At 34.6% G+C, this 17,169-nt stretch overlaps 1 protein-coding gene across 1 annotated transcript in view; it reads left to right on the forward strand.

Annotated features, from left to right (window-relative positions):
* The window catches only part of EFL1 (elongation factor like GTPase 1), a 73,564-nt gene that overhangs the window by 7,640 nt on the left and 48,755 nt on the right, over positions 1-17,169 (forward strand). The window contains exons 8-15 of the mRNA XM_065641534.1: positions 1,942-2,065; positions 2,900-2,976; positions 3,125-3,261; positions 4,053-4,175; positions 5,483-5,582; positions 12,663-12,814; positions 13,290-13,468; positions 13,972-14,107. Of these exons, the coding sequence (XP_065497606.1) occupies positions 1,942-2,065; positions 2,900-2,976; positions 3,125-3,261; positions 4,053-4,175; positions 5,483-5,582; positions 12,663-12,814; positions 13,290-13,468; positions 13,972-14,107 (1,028 nt within the window). The remainder of the gene's footprint in view (positions 1-1,941; positions 2,066-2,899; positions 2,977-3,124; positions 3,262-4,052; positions 4,176-5,482; positions 5,583-12,662; positions 12,815-13,289; positions 13,469-13,971; positions 14,108-17,169) is intronic.

Below are 17,169 nucleotides of genomic sequence, written 5' to 3' on the forward strand. Positions count from 1 at the left end.
TGAAATGTTTGTCAAGTGGCTTGAACCTTACTTGCAGAGTTTCTATGAGGCTGTAGTCTAAATATTGGTTGTAATTTAGCTTTGAATGGAGGGAGAAAATGGGCCACATATGACCTGTACTTATTTTTGTGATTGATATATTGGTATACTAGAGAGGATTGATAGGCTTTCTGTTTATTATTTGCCAATATTATACTGATAAAAGATGAACTTGAAAAACTTACAATGGTTTGTATTGAATGTAAGACTAAAAACTGTTTGCTAAGATTCCCCAAATTTTAATGCCTTTCTGCTTTATATGTTGAACCTTTTTAAAGATTATATTAATTGAACTGTCCATGTACAAGATTGTATCAGCCAAACCTTTTATGCATATAACTTAGGCAAAGGGTGTTAATATTCTGCTGCTGGGTCTGGATCAGACGGTACATTATGCCGGATACTAATGTGTGTCAATCTGTTTTCCATCCCACAAAATGTGCCTACAGTTTGGACAAATAACAGGACTCCTATCTGCTAGGTTTTTTATTTGTACCTGTCCCAATTCTCCATTTTTCCCTCACATCTTGAAAATGAGTTAATGTATTTGTTGAAGCTGTACACAGATTGTTGGTTTTTTGATACTACTTTGTTTCTTATGATGAACTGGCGGGCCATGACTCTGATGAATTATATAATGGGGAGGGGAAGGAACATTTTCCTTAATTAGTTTCAAGAGATGATGTCTGGACTGCCAGCAGTGTAGTCTGGTGAAATATGGATCAGTGAGGGATTTCCTTAGTCAGGACAAGCCCTGACTGCTGTTACATGGTTGTGGGTTCTGTTCCTAAAGGCACTACAACTTGTCCTGGCAGAAGAAATTAAGCCATTAGACAGTGCCAGCCTCATCTGGTGCAATTAGTACATATGCTTTTCTCATAATCTTCAAGTGTTGAAAGAATGCTCTAAATACATATCCAGGAGCTGCTGGCACAAGAATCTTGAAGGTTCTCCCGTTGTTCCAAGTTTAAGGTAGTTTCTGGGAAAAAAAAAATCCTTTTTGGTCTTACTTCAGAACTCATAGCTTATGTCTTGGTAACATGGGCATGTCTTCTTTTAGGTGTGTAGAAATTTTAGAATTCTGGATTTCAAAGAAAAGATTGTCAAATATTGTTCTGTAAATAGGTTTGTTCTGATTGCAAATGTGTGGTTTTGTTTCTGTGTGCACAAGGATAAATATATGGAGTTTTTTTTCTATTGAATCTATTGATTTCTATTCTCACTGAACATTCTCAGCAAGGAAACCATTTAATGTTCAGGACACTTTCTGTAGGTTGCGAGCAGCCTGCTTTTATTATCTTGTGGGGACCACTGAACAACACAATTGGCTTTATAACACAATTTTGGCATTACAGGTTTTATATTATTATATTCTGCATTTTACTCGTTATTGAGGCAATGATTCAAACAACAGGAAGTGCCCTAAGAAGTTAATTTAAAAAATAATTACCAGCATGTTCAAGTGTGGCTCACAAGAATACTTGATCTTTAACTTGTACCATTCTGGTCACAAACCATAGTTAAATGTGTTGTGGGATGTCTTTCACAGAATAAATCTGAGAGTCATCACATAAACATTTAGAAATTTTGTATTATGCTTTTGATATTTTTACTATGGAGATAATACACAAATATTTGTTTCCAATAAGTAAGTTCAGCCTTGAGCTGGCTTGAAACAAAACAAAAACATACAAATACTGCTGACATTTTTTAGCTGTTATACCTAAATACTTTTGCAGTTGTAAATGTTAAACAAGACAACCTAAAGTGAAGGAAATTGGAAAAATGAGAGTAAAACAAGGATTTGTGTGTGATTTTCATATAAGCTGCCCTTTGCTTAGGCTGATAAGCACATGTGAACAACATTACACGTTTATCAAGATGCATTTTGTTTCCTTTCAGCATTGAGCATTTTGCCAAACTGTACAGCCAAAAGATTGGAATCAAGCCTGCAGTACTTCTGAAGACTTTATGGGGAGATTATTACCTAAATACAAAAGCAAAGAAGATAATGAAAGGCGATCAGGTAGGGAGGTTGTCAGAAACATTACCCGATTTTTTTATTCTATTCCTCATAATGTATTCTGAAAATTGACCTCAGTGCCTTTTCTCTCATCAGTGGAAGTATAAAGTCACTAGGATAGCCTTGCGCCAGCCCTTGGAGAGAGAACATTCCAAAATTGACCATTCAAAAGCTACAGGGAGGAAATCTAATTTAACAGTTGCCCTTAAATGTCTCTGTTCACAAAAGAAGGGACATTCCAGCTCAAGGATTCAGCATAGAGCAAAACACACAAGATGAATGGAAGACTAAAAATGTAGAAACCAGAGCAGTGAGTGGGTCTCTGTTGGAGAGTCCTTCAACAGCTCAGGATTTAGGATATTAATGCTTAGCTTAGGATTTAGAAACTAATTTTTGCCTTAGTGAGATCCCATTGAATGCTATACCGAAACCCTGGCCTGAAAACTACACTTCTCTTGCATTAAGCGTTTCTACCACTAGAAGTTAAGAGGGGAGAAGGGAGTTTCCTTTTTTTCAATTAACGATGATTTTTTTTGCATTTTCATAAGTGAGGACTAATAATTATAAAAAGGGTGATAACCAGGCTCAAGGTAGACATGTTCTGTACTTATTAGGCTCTTTTTCTGAAATTGAAACCCTGTCCTTCACTTTTAAATTTCGTGTTTATTTTGTTCCTTATATCATTCTCATAAGACAGACTGTTGAAGTAGTGATCTTGTGTAGAAACTTGTGACTGTTGATTTTCCTTGTGAGAATGGTCAGTTAAAAGTGCCATCTTCAGCCTATTGTAAAAGTGAGGAATTGCTGGTAATTAGCTGTATGTTTATGTTCTACCAGTCAAAAGGAAAGAAACCTTTGTTCGTGCAGTTGGTGCTGGACAACATATGGAGTCTGTATGAAGCTGTTATGAAAAGGTGAGAAGATCTAGAAAGTTTTCATGGCATCTCTTTCCATGTGCTATGGTGTTTTTTGAAATACTCAAAAAAGAAATGTTATAGGTGCTTGTTATGTATTGCTGCTGTGATTATTATTTTTTTTTTTAATCTGTTATTTTCCTTACAGAGACAAAGAAAAAATTGAAAAGATAGTCACCTCTTTGGGATTGAAAATTGGTGCACGGGAATCACGGCATGCAGACCCTAAAGTTCATCTTAATGCCATTTGTAGCCAGTGGCTACCAATATCTGATGCAGTCCTCTGTATCCTTAAGGAAGATACAACTTTTTGTTCTATTGGCATCTCTTAGACTTCAGAGAGTGCTTGCATATTTCATCGTGTGATTTGTTCTCTTTTTTTCACGTCTGTGCCTATGCTAGCTGGACCTATTTTCTCACTTGTAATTTTAAGTTACATATCTACAATTAGTCTTACATTTCTACAGACTTTGTGCTTTTCCACGCATCCTTTTTTTAGGGAAATAAGTTATGAAACTAGAGGCAGTTTAACAAAACATTTTTATTATGTAGTTTTCTACACAAATTTTAGTGTTTTTCCTGAATGATAAACCAATCTTTCTTTTATAAAATAGCATCTTGGCTCTTATGTCTAAGAGCTTCTGTAAGTATCTGGTGTTACGTTTTAGGCGTATGCATTCTTAATCCAAGATTAGTCTTTGCTGTTTGTCTGCTGTGTAGGTAAACTTTTCATCGTTTATAACATAATATACATATTATTGTAGGTATGCACACATTATTAATGTATAAATACTGATTAGTTCTAAAATCTTGCCCTATTGTGTTATTCTTAGTTTCCCAGTTGCACGTAGGGTGAGCCACCCCATTTAACTCTCTATTCTGCCCCTGGACAAATGCCAGAAATTTTTGCTGACTTGACAGGGAGCTGCAGGCACTGTAACAGACAGAACTGGATTTTAGCTATCTGTTGTTGCTGGCAGTTTGCTTTAAAGAAACAAACATTGAAAGCATTCATCTTCTTTTTATTTGCTTTCAGAAAGGAAACATAAATATATGTCCTTAGCAATGTGTTTTAGCCATGGTGTGTAATAAACTTCCCAGTCCTCTTGACATCACTGCAGAGAGAGTGGAAAAGCTGATGTGTGTTGGAGCAAGAACATTTGATTCTTTGCCACCAGAAACTCAGGAACTGAAAAGTGGTGAGTAGATGTTCTCCCATTAACATGAAGATTGTTTCTGTCTTGGTGGTTTTGTTTCTTTGTATCATAAGATGTTTAGTAACCTCTACTTAGATTTATAATTATTTTACTTGTAGTAGCTTCGTTGATGTTTGTCAGTGATATAATATTATGTCTTATTTTTATGGCCATACATTTTTCTTCAATTCCATATATTACTGGTTTTTAGACAACACAAGCTGCAGGTGATGTAAAGTCTAAGATGCTGAAGCTGGGGATTTTGGAAGGGTATGAGCTTAATATTTGATTTTAGTGCTAAACAGTAGAAGTTATCATGTAATTGAGAATTTAATATTTTACCATCTTCAATAGTAACATTATTAATTTTTAGACAACAGGGGTTTGAATTTGGATTTGATTTTTACAAGTATATTGGTTAACTAGGCCCAGCTTTTGATAATTTAAAATGAAAAACATTTTCATCCTTTACTGAACATTTACAAATATTGTATTCTCCAGACAGCATTCAATGCTGTATCATTATAAGTTAATTAGAAGAAATTTACCTCTGTAAATGTACTTCACATTTAGTGAATATCTTGCTAATTTTTAGAAGTAGTCTTGCACTTTGTTTGCCTAAGCACTTTACAATATACTCTTTTCATACATCAGATAAAAGGGAGAAGTGTAGGAGAAGACAATTTATTTTCTGTGTTGCTGGAAATTTTGAATGAATTTGTGTCTCTCTTAAATTTGATAATGTGTTCCAAGTCGCAGGAAAAAAGTAGTTTATGGGAATTTCCTAAGTATTGAATGAGGTTTGTGTGGATCTTTCATTCTTTGAAGAATATCCATTCTTGCAGTGAAAGTGTTACAATTTTGTCAAGACGTAAGTAAGCGTCTGGACCTTTGCAGGACTTCCCCCTTTAATTTCAAAGGAGGGAGAATACTTTGAGGTACTGAATAAGTAGCCCATTCTTAATGTTAAGCTGCTCTCTGTTTTTCATTCTAATCTAAACTAGCCTATGAACTCAACTTCGAATATAAACCCAATATGTTTAGTTAGAGTACATGTACTTTGTTATGAAGAGTTCTATTTTTACGATTTTGCTCATTTTATTCTGTTGTGAAACAGACTTGAAGATAGAGGGAGTATTATCAAATGATAAGGCTAGAGTAATTTTCTACTTCTTAATTTCTCTTTAGCATATTATCCATTGAAATACGAAATAAACAGTAATTCCTATAAAATTAATGGAAAGCCATAGTTTTGTCCTTACTGTTGGGGGAAAAAAATGTGCAAATAACTTCCTTTTATGTTTGTTCAGCTTTTATGAAATGCAGTAGTCAAGGAACAGCCCCAGTTATTGTCTTTGTTTCCAAAATGTTTGCTGTTGATGCAAAGGCATTACCACACAATAAACCAAGGTAAGAAAATATGACATTTAACTTTCTGATTTACATTAGATACATTTAGGAAAAAGGTTATGTTTCAAGTGCGGATAAATTGTTTTAGATCCGAGAGGATAATTCACTAATTCTTGACATGCAATAAAATCCTTCAGCAGGTAGGGATTTTCTGAATGAATTCAAGAGATTATTTGTTTAATCATAGTAGTTTTAGAATATTAAAAAAGAACCCAAAAAACTCCCAAACAAACAAAACCCCCACAACCCCACATTTGTTGGAGAATAGTACTTTTGTCCAAATACATCATCCTAATGCATACATTCCATGCTGTTACAGGATGTTTGGTTGAAAACGTGATTGAGTTGTAATGCTTTCTCAGTTCTTCAGTAAGATTGTCTTGGCATGATCATATCAGCTTGTGTTTGTACCAAGCAACACTTGCCATCAAATCTGACATACTAGCTAAATCATCATCCAGTCCATTGCAAGTGCAAAATAAAATGGATTAATTAAAGTAGTCTAAGCCTTGACTAACTTATTGCAGTGAACTGAAAGGCATTAATGCATTTCAAAAGATTTTATTCTCAGGGGTTTTGAAGATTTTTTTCAGTTACGGCTTTTTTATTGTTATTTGCTTTGAGAGGTAAATCCTTCTTGATTTCATTTCCCTGACATCCTTAAGTGGACTGCTTTTAGCTGAAGCCATCTGCTTTTTTACAGAAGAAATATACTTTTCTGATGAGTTTATAATAATGCAGTTCCTCTTACCTTTCATCCCTCTAAACCTCTGGAACATTTTCAGTAGTCAACTTATGTATTAACTGGCCATTTCATGTTTTTCTGGCGTTGTCACTGTTCAGTGAAGTAATATAGAAAGTATTAATCTATCTACTATAATAAATTAGGCTGCTTTTGACTGTTAAATCTTTGTGCAAAAATGGTACTATTGCTGTAGTAATATTTGAAAGCTTTACTACTATATTAGGTTTTCCACACACTGCCTAGATTTACTTCATTTTTTTCTTACCATGCTTATCTATGAATCTTCCACCAAAAATCTTTATTGCAGTAAGTTTGAATTCAGGGAAAGGATGTATTGCACTTATGGCTAGACCAGACACTAGATGGTGCAGTTTTACTTTGAGTCGTGTCCTTAAATGTATCTGGAACAAGGGGTTTTGCTCAGGTGCTGGTGTAGGACAGCAGTGCTGTTCCTGCTTTGTCTCCTTTCCTGGATAGCTACTCTAGTTATCAGAGAAGACTACACCGAGGCCGTAGCTTTCTGGCTGTTCTATCACTGATAATGACCTGTTCTTTTATTTGTTGAAAAGCTCGAGATTCTTGGACATGATGAGGATGTAACATAGTGGCAAAACTGGCTTTTATGTATACCAGACACAGAAAGTCTTGGACAGATTTTCAAGATTTTAGTCGAAATGAAAAAAAAAAAAAAAAAAGAAAGGACATGTAGTAGCTTTTTTTTTTTCTGTTTTGTACCTACAACTTGGGATTGTTGATGAGACTCTGACTTGCCCAAGAGTAATGGATGGCTCTTATCTGTTTTCATGCTATGTCATTTGCTTATGAGCACTCTTGTCTTATGGATAAACTCTCCTTCCCTGTTAGATTTTTTTGGTGTGGTGGGGGGTCTTTTTGTGTGTGGTGTGGTGTGTTTTGGTTTTTTTCCTCTTTTTAATTCTCCTTAGTCATCTCCATTCAGGAAGGAAGCTGTTTTACTTGTGTCTTTTTGCCATGTGTTAAACTCTTATACTTTTAAAAGAGAGAAAAAGTTCCCCGAACAGACAAAAGAATATTTTGAAGAAATTCACCGTGCATTGCGGTTCATAATATGTGTATGACGAGCTCTAATGTTTTTGTCGAATGATACATTCAATATAGAAGCTTATGTGGTGTGACTTGTTGGTTGTATTTGCTCCTTAGATTAAAAAATGCACTGCTCTCAGTTTTCGTAATGCAAACATGATTGCATTTTTGCACTCTGATACATATTGTGCAACACATCTGTAATTCTGATCATCAGTCAGTCTGGTTTGAAAAAACTCTAGATGTTTACTGAGTTGGGTGGAGGATTGCAAGTCCAAGTAATGCAGAACTGGTCCAAAAACCGAAACAAAATTTAGATAAATTAAACTTTCAGAGGTAATATTGCAGGAGAGTGAGGACAGCACTGGAATTCTTTCTGAGATACTTGGGACATATTAGTGATGACTGTAGACAGTATGTTCTTTCTCCCAGTTTATTCAGTAAATTGAAAATTTTAGCGTCTTCCTCCTTAGTTTGTGTGAAAAATATTTCTTGCTGGCTTTAATATTAACTTAATCAATTAGTTACTAATTGGCTTGTATTAAAATGAAATCACATTACTCTTTTTCTGTGGGATAACTAGTCATTATCAGCACCATGTAATTTTGCCGATTAGGCAGCATCAACAAATTTGTTTTGAAGTGACAGATGGATTAATTTTTTTGAAAAATGGTTATATAGCTAAATGTGTATTTCTTGATATTTTAGTTGGTAAGATTCTACAGGTAAGCAGTTCTTAAAGAAATCAGAAAAGGAGGTTAGTTTTAAAGATAGAGGAAAGCTATAACCATGAAACAAAACATAGGTTTAAAAACCACAGCATTCTGTAAATGTGGTTCTTAGACACCTGTTTTGAATTATATTGGCCACTCTGCTACGTACACAGGGTAGACTGTGCTTCCCAGAACTGAGTGGTGACTATGTGGAGTGTGTGAGATCCAGTATTTAAACCAGCAGTCCATGAAGATGCTCCATAAAAATGCTTGAACATAGCGGGGAACAAAGAATGCGTGCACTATGTCGGTTAACGGTGGTTTCGTGTTTACTAATTCAAGAACATTGATACATGTTATATATTCCATGTTAATTTTGAGGAGCCATAAATGTGTTCTTCTGTATTCTGGTGTTTGATTGCTGGGCATGTCTTTTAGGTTTTTTGCATACTTTGGGAAGGGAGTATTTTTAAACATGTTAAAGCATGTAAAAAAAAAAATCTGAGAATTTCTCTAGACTTTTTGTGTTGTGTTTTTTGGCCAGACTTACACTCTTCTACTTCCAGAGGGAAAGAAAAAGAGCAGATCCATGCTACCACTGTCTTTTTCTTTCATTTTGTAAGGTAGTTTTTGAGTGATGTAATCTTTTTGTGAATTTCTTAGAAGCTGCAGATTTACCGTGTAGTTTTTATAGTTTGCCTTATTTCTGCCATGTAATGTAATACTTTTAAACATAGGTTGGGAAAAGCAAAAAGCTCTTCTAAGTCCAGGGTGTACAGTAAATGATAACAAAGGTGGTATTTTCAATTAAAACAACCTCCTTTGAGACTGCTGTTTGTAACTAATATCTCCTAGAAGGTGACTTTAAAAATAAATAGATTCAATACTAAAACTGCTATGTTTTTGCTTTTAATGTTTAAATAACAAACTTTATCAGCTGTTACAACGCTAGAATACATGGGCAAATAATTTATGGTCAGGTTACAACAGGTTTGCTGTTTATATTTGTCTTTCCTTGGAAGGTTGAAATTGACTTGTATATGGTACTAGTATGTCCCTAAGGTTTTTATCATGTTTTCTAAAAAAATGAGAGTTGTGCAAATATGTTTTGTCTTCCGGTTTCTTCTGTTTGAACTTCTGAAATTATTTGCTAATTCCAACCAAATCAGACAGAGGTGTAAATTCTCTGAAAATTGGTGGTTAGGCAGAGTAGACAAACAAATTAGGACCCCTAGTGGGAGAGTGTAGTATGATCTCCTCACTTTAGATAATAAAATATGTAAAACCAAGAGCAGTGGGAAATAGGGCCATATTGGCTCCTTTTGGAGCTGCTTGCTCTGTGTAATGAGGCATGGTTATTTGGTGATGCCTGTTGTTATTTATTCTTTAGTATTGCTGCGTGCGGAATTAGGTGTTCATTCAGCGTATGCTGTCTCGTCCCTTTCTGCTCGTGTTTTACACTGAACTGCAGTCTAAAACAGAATGGTTGAGTATAGGTGTATAAATAAAAGTAGAGCTTGTCATTTAGGTATAGAAAATAAATGTTCAAGTTTGCTTTCCCCGAGGTTCAAAATTCTGTCTTTATCTAACCCAGTGTTAAAACAGGAACATTTAGTTATGAGTTACGATCACTATCAAGTAGTTTTAGCTGTTGCTATGTGTATTTAATCCAGATAAGACCTTTGGAACTGATCTAAAAGAGGAATATGTATTAATGTATGAAACTTGAATCTCTGGACATGATTTAGTTTGTGTAATTGTAAGCTTAAGAGAAAAAAGTTTATAACAGTCTGGAAGAGTTATTCTTCAAGTTTCTTCTTCCTTTATTGCACATTTACTGTGTGAGATAAATCAAAGGCCAGTATATCAGTCAAGGTTATTTTTCAAGACACTGTAGGACAGCTTGATATCGATATCTTAGTTTCATTCTGTATCTCAGAATGAATTATAATTGCAATGTAATATAGTACAATACAAAATGGTTATTAAGTATTCCCCTGTACAGGAGCCTGGTAAGATTATTGTATGACTTTTTTTTTTTTTGTAAATTCTGATTTGGATAATTTTTAGTTGTTCATTTTGTGTATACATGATTGTTTCTGCCTGGTGCTTCCAGTTGCAATAGAAAAGAGAGAAAATAATCTTCGTAGGTGTACATTAGTTTGTGAATGGAATAATTCCATAGACATTAAGCAGTTTAATCGAGAAATTAATGAACTTCAGAAGGATTAGGAAGACCACTGGACATACTCTGTGCTGAATTGTACAAACAAGCTGTCCATGAGAGAGCTGTCCTTTGGGATGCTTTTGTCAGAAGTCTTCGAGTGCCACATAGTGAACACAACAGCAGCCAACGATTTAACTAGAATTGAACTCTGAAGAACAGAGTCATGAATAGTATTCCAGAAGGTTCTCTCTAAATTACTGGGATTTAAAGATGTTAACAGAAGGTATCCACTTGGTTTCATGAAGTCAGGCATATGTCTATGAGTTCATGCAATTTAAACTGGTAAAAACTGTATGGAGAGGAAGTATTCTCAGCCAGTTCAAAAACATTAGTCATGATGTGGGAGATGCCTTGCAGACACTTGTTTATGGTAGTATCAATCTTTTGGAAATCAGTTGATGTTCTAACTATGATATTTCCTTTTTAAAATTGTCTGAAGGTTAAAAACCATAACACTTTCTTTAATAATCAGGCCAGTTTCTTGGGGTTTTTGTTTTCATTATTGACTATGAATTTTTGAAATGTTTTGGAGTGAAGACTCTCTAGTAGCACAAAAGGGTAGAAAAGCTATCACATTCAGAGGATTGATGGCATGAAGAAGTTTAGTTTGAGCTAAATGAGATCCCAGGGGAATGTGGGAATAAAGAAGTCAACAGTAGCTTGCTTACATTCCCTGGGATCTGATGCATTTAATCAACAACCTACTGCACATTAATGGTATATATATTATACTCTTTTCCACATTATTATTATTTCCATAGCATTTGTTTACCACACAGTTGAGGTTAAGATGAATTAGAAATAGTGAGTTATGCATCTATGTCAGCTCTGTTGCTTGTGCCTGGTTCACGTGTATGGTGTCTGGATGCTGTAGCCTCTCTCTGGAGGTAGGGAATATCTCTTTCTTTCTGCTCCGAGATTTTAATTTACTGGTTTTTTGTGTGACTGCATGGTGCCATTATTTTTTTTCTGCCAATATTATGAGGCTGTAGATCATTTCTTAGGGAGTGAAAAAAGGGGAGGGAAGAAACATGGCAGGGAAGAAATGGAGAGGATCTTTCTTCTGGTTTGGGCAGGATTTGTTCAAAACAGATTTCCCTTCTGATTGGTTTTGCCAACTGGGGAAATAGAATAAATCAAGGTATAATTTCAGACTGATTTTGTTGCAGATTCAGTGCCTTATGTGCATTAATCTTGTTCTGTGTTCTGCTTGAGTGTGTTACAATTCTATATAAGGATTTATTTGACAACATTATCTTTTTGTGTTTTCTAATGATACTACCGGGAGTGACTAATTTTATAGAAATTGATGCTGACAGAAACCAGGATGGAAATCTAGGTTGTACCTACTAGCTAGAGTCCTACCTACACTCAATCTGCTTCTTATCAAATTGAGAATATAACTACGTATGCTTATATGTATTGCAACTTACATGAGTGCCTTCAGAATTTTAAGGTACATTTAACATTTGTGATTAGGGTTATTTAACATCTAAATATACTGATGCTTTTAAAAATACCATGTAAAGGGAAAAAAGCAAACAAACTTTTTTCTTTCACTCTCAGGATTATTTACACAAATGAAAAGTGGTTTTGGACAATAAAATGTGTTGGAATGCATACGTATGTCTCATGTGTATACTATACCATCATATATAGACTGCATTTATGACACCCGTGGCGCTCTCATCTTTACTTTCCCTATCAATCTCTCCCCTCTGGGAATTTTTCAGACATTCCAAACCCTTAAATAGCTTTGAACAGCTGCCTTCAGGGGAAAAAAAAATCATCATAAAAAAGTTTTCTTCTCTACCATCTGCTTTGCATTTTGTCTTGTTAAGCCTCACTCTCTTTTGCAATAAAATAAACAAAACAAACAAATACCACACTATCCCAAATTTCAGAGATATATATTCATAATTCTGTCACAATGATTGTTTAAGTTGCTGAGAGGTTTATGGTCGCAATTTTGTCTTTCTTTTGCCTTTTCTATGACATGTGGTGTGTCTGTCCCAGGTTCTGAGTTCTGAAAGCCTGTGCTTCAAATTCTGATGTTTTATCCCGGGGGACTCTCTTAAGTAATTTTTAGAGAGATTTTTAATTTATGTATAGTTTTATTGCTCTTTTGAGTTGAATGTTTGGATTAAAGGCAAGTATGATAACTGTGTTCGAAGTGATTTCCTTCAAGTTCTAAGAATAATTTTGATAAAATGAAGAGTCTCATTAAGCAGTTTCTAAATTAAGTCTCTTGCAGAATCTTAATTATTGTGATTTGATTTATTTTTTTAAAAAAATGACATTTCCAAATACTAATGTTTTAAAATATAATGTAGGCCTTTAACTCAAGAAGAAATAGCTCATCGTCGTGAACTTGTGAAACGAAGGCATGCAGAAAAATTGGCAGCAAATCAAGGAAAGGAGATGTCAGAAAAGCCCCCAGGTGAAAATTCATCTGAAGTAACTGCAGACACTGGTGATACGAAACGTATGTCATGCTCTGCTATCTATTTTTCTCGTAGAACTTTTATTAGTAGTTCCTAGGTCTTGTCGAGGGTCTGTGTACCTTATAAAGAATCATCTACATGCCAGTCCAAACAGTTCCATAGATGGAAAAAACCAACCAAACAAAAATAAAACCCGAAACAAAACCCAGAAAACAAACAACAAAAAACCAACCCAAACCAACTATCAACCAACCAGCCAAAACAATAACAACAACAACAAAATAACAAAAAAAACCCCACAACCAAAACCTCCTCCTAAACAGCCTAATAATACATTGCTAGAAAAGCAGTGTATGAGCAACAGGACTAGATCGTGAGTTATAACGGGGCATTCTTTCAGTCTTTTAGTGCATCGCAAGGTGTGATAGGATAATATGTAACTGACTATTTGTTTTCATTCAGGTGATAAGGCAGAAACTGCTTTTATACTTCATATATTTTTCTTACTTTGATCAGGTGAAGTGCAGCAGCTCACTGGTCAAGTAGAGAACACGACCTCAAAGGTGGTGAAACAGGAGGCAGACAGCAAGGAGTCTTTCATTGCTTTTGCAAGGGTGTTTAGTGGTGTGGTGCAAAGAGGGCAAAAGATCTTTGTTTTAGGACCAAAATATGATCCTGCTGACTCTTTGCAAAAGGTAAGAGGTGACAGTGAAATGTTACCATAACTTCTGACTCTGTTGTAACACTGATGACTTTTTACATGCTGCTCACTCCAAAAATTTTTTTAAAAAAAGAAGTTCAAATCAAAAATTTCAAAAAGTATCAAAGTAATTTAGGTAATTGTGGTAATGGCTGGTTGTATCCGTGTGATTGTGATCATAGAAGTTCATTACTTATGAATTTACTTTAAAACATTTGTTTTATCAGTGACAATGAGAAGTAATAGTAGTATGCATTTAAAAATTGCCAAAGAAAGCATTATTTTTAAGTTTTCTTGGTAACATTTACTCATTTGCCACGAGACTGGCTTTTTGGAAGGGGAAAAATATTTTCAACTATATGTTGGTTTTCAATATTTTACTTCTGAAATGAAAATACTGGAGAATGTTTTTCTTAGCTTTGGAATGCAAATGGATTTTGAGGAAGAAGTTTATATTGGTAAGAAATGATAAATACGTAACACTGGTTGTTTGTGTAGCTGTCATCCCAGTGTTCTGCTACAGATGATCTGCCATTAGTACCTCATATGACTTGCTGTACATTGGAGAATCTCTACTTGCTTATGGGAAGAGAACTTGAAGATCTTGAAGAAGTACCTGCAGGAAATGTTCTAGGTAAGTTATAACTAGCAGTTAATTTCCTAAAGCTTGAATCCTTATATAATCCAAAATAGGCTTAATTTGTTTTGATGCGATTTAATAAGAAGAAAACTTAAATCTATGAATGTTTTTAGGTATGTTATCTGTGCAAAAAATGAAGGCACTCTAATTAAACGGTTATTTCTGTGAACTTTGAATTGTGAGGAGGGAAAACATGCATGAATAGGAGAAAACTAGGGATTACACTATCCTAATTCACTGTTATCCTCAGGTTGGAGTATAGCCAGGTATGTATCACTGCCAAGAATTGCCAAAGACAGCAGTAAGGTCTCATATTTTATAAATTGCAAGGATTATTTATAATATTTTCCCAACAGTGGAAATTCTGTAATACGACTTCTCTAGTGATGTGAATAATGGTAGTTTTATTTATACATCTGCTGGAACTATAGTGGTAAAAAATTACTACGGCTGTGGCAAATTTTGAACTTTCTCCATTGACAAAATTTTAAGTCATCCTAATGATTGAGACTTGCTCTTTTGTGCCAGATTCTGAGCTGCTTTGCTGTAGGGTATGAATAGCATTCTCTGCTGGTTTTGTCCTTAATTTGTCTTTTTTAATATCAAAACTAGTGTTTAGAATTTAGAAAGTGTAAACTTTAGAAGTTATTTAATTCTTTATTTTTCATTTTGTGAATGAAAATACACAAACTACAGCAAAATGAGAGGTTTTGTTTTCGTGTCTACTGTCCGATTTTTAGAAATTTTTAGCAAATATATAGTAAATTAAAAATAGGTGTACTCCATTTGTTAATATAGGCAGTTAACCATGCTGACTGCTTTTAGCATGGGCCTGGTATTCAGAACATAAGCAGCTGGTGAATTAGTTTTATTTGGAAGCTTAATATTTTGAAATTCTGAATTACACCTTACTCCAATTTGATGTCCAAGTTGACCATTTTCAATATCAAAATGTATTAAGTATATGGTCTGTTTACTTCAAAAAATGCTTAAGTGTTTGGAAAAAAAACTACCACTCCAAACCACTCTGCAATAGAAGTGAAAGGATATCATCTTTGTACCTGCCAAATAAGAAATATTCCGGAGCTGTCTCCTGCAGAGAGAAATATACTGAGAGAATTATATTATGTCTTTAATGTTAAGAGTTGGACCAAATTTCAAGAAATGTTTTTGTAAGCAATTACTTCTACCAAAAATTCGTGAGTAGTCTCTACTGCTGAAGGCACACGTGCGTGTATATATATATACACGCACGTGTGTGCGCATACACACACACACCTGTGTGTATATATACGTGTGTGTATATATATTTTTTTCTTTTTGTTTATTTTTAAATCTGATGTCATTTTAAATAATTTTTAAAACTAAAATCCCCAGATGACTTCTTGTTCATTTGTTTCTCCCATTTCCTTGTAAAGCAGCATTGTTAATTTACATAAGTTCAATAGATGCCTTTACTGATTTGATTATGATTTACCACACAGGAGAAAATGCAGTACATTTATATGAAAGGAATCTGTAACAATGGTGATGCAAGACTTTTATTCTGGTTAGTAACAGTGATTTTTGTTTAAAAGGCCATTTATCTTCCAGCTTTAAAGCCAACAGTAGTGATTTCTCTCCAGCCATATAAGGAAATTGCTTGTAGATTATCTAGTAAATTAAGGAAGCTTTTCTGAAAGCTCTACAGTTTTACTCTGTATAATTAAATTATTGCTATAAGGAATGCACAGTTAATCATGACTGCCTATTTCCACTTAAAAACATGTGGTATAGGGTTTTTTCAGGAGGTTTTTTTTCTTCTTCTTCAGGGTTTGGGATTTTTTTGCTATTGTTTATAGTTTGTTTCTTATGAGGAAGAATCCTCTTGGTTCTAGTGAGCAGCCTCTTTATTCTTTATATGGGTTTATGCAAAATTTTAATGATCGGAGACATGACTTGATGCATAGGCTGTTTTACTGAAGATGAAAATATTTCATCCCTAATTCCTAACATTCAATTAATATTTCCTTAAAATACCAATCTCCTTATAATTGCTAAAAATCTGAGAGTTTTGCAGCAAAATATTGTAAGAGTACAAGGTAATGAAGCATGCTGTATTTCAACTACAAAGTTGCCACACAAACAGAATTCAAGAACATCCAGCTGAAAAGCAATACTGTGTCCATATCTGATATGCATAGCCATTCTGGCAAGCTTTGGAAAGTTATTTTCTGGTATTATTCTGAGTTCCTGGAAGTTAGAAGAGACAGACTGCTTTGCATTAGTTAATTTGTGTTGCAAGTTTGCAGCTCAAATGTTTTGTGAAAAGTATTTGTCAAAAAGCTTTAAGCAGTATGTCATTTTCAAGTAATGGCAAACACGAAATACTGTCTGCTTCAACACAGCTGTTTATAAGTCACAATTTGTCTTATTTACAACCTCTGAGACTACTGTACATTTTTTGTAGTCCTTGAATAGGAGGTGAAGAATGATTTAAAACAAATGCAAAAGTTCTTGGGGAGCAAGGATAATAAAATCTTTGTAATAAATCTTCTTTTAATAATGATTTGTCAGAATATTCTTTGAAAAGTCTGGAACTGTTGCCTCTGACAAAAAACCCCCTGGTTTGTATTATAGAATTTGTAATTTAGCAGCACTATTGATTTCTCCACCCTGACAACTAAAAAGGAGCATGTGAACAAAATGCCTTCTGAGGAGAGAGTACTGTCTTATTTTTCACCTTCGTATCCCTGCACTTCTGTTGGAGGTCCTGTGCCAGCAGACAGGAGATTATACTTGTTGACTGATACTACTGGGTTCTACCATGTACTGAACAGACACCTTGCAGGAGGAGCATCTAGTTACAGGAGCAGCAGATAAGATTATACTAGATTAGGTATGTGCCCTTGGGTGCCCAATGGCACTTATATTTAGTTGAAACTGCTGAATGGAAAACATGATTGTTCATGGAATGGGCCATGAAAAGCATCTTGAGGTTTAGTTTGGGAAAATGTTGGAGTATTGATCCAAAGATGAATCACGTATCTCGATGCACTGTTTCAGGAATGGCTTAT

This window comes from Caloenas nicobarica, chromosome 10, assembly GCF_036013445.1.
Source record: "Caloenas nicobarica isolate bCalNic1 chromosome 10, bCalNic1.hap1, whole genome shotgun sequence".
Lineage (NCBI taxonomy): Eukaryota > Metazoa > Chordata > Aves > Columbiformes > Columbidae > Caloenas > Caloenas nicobarica.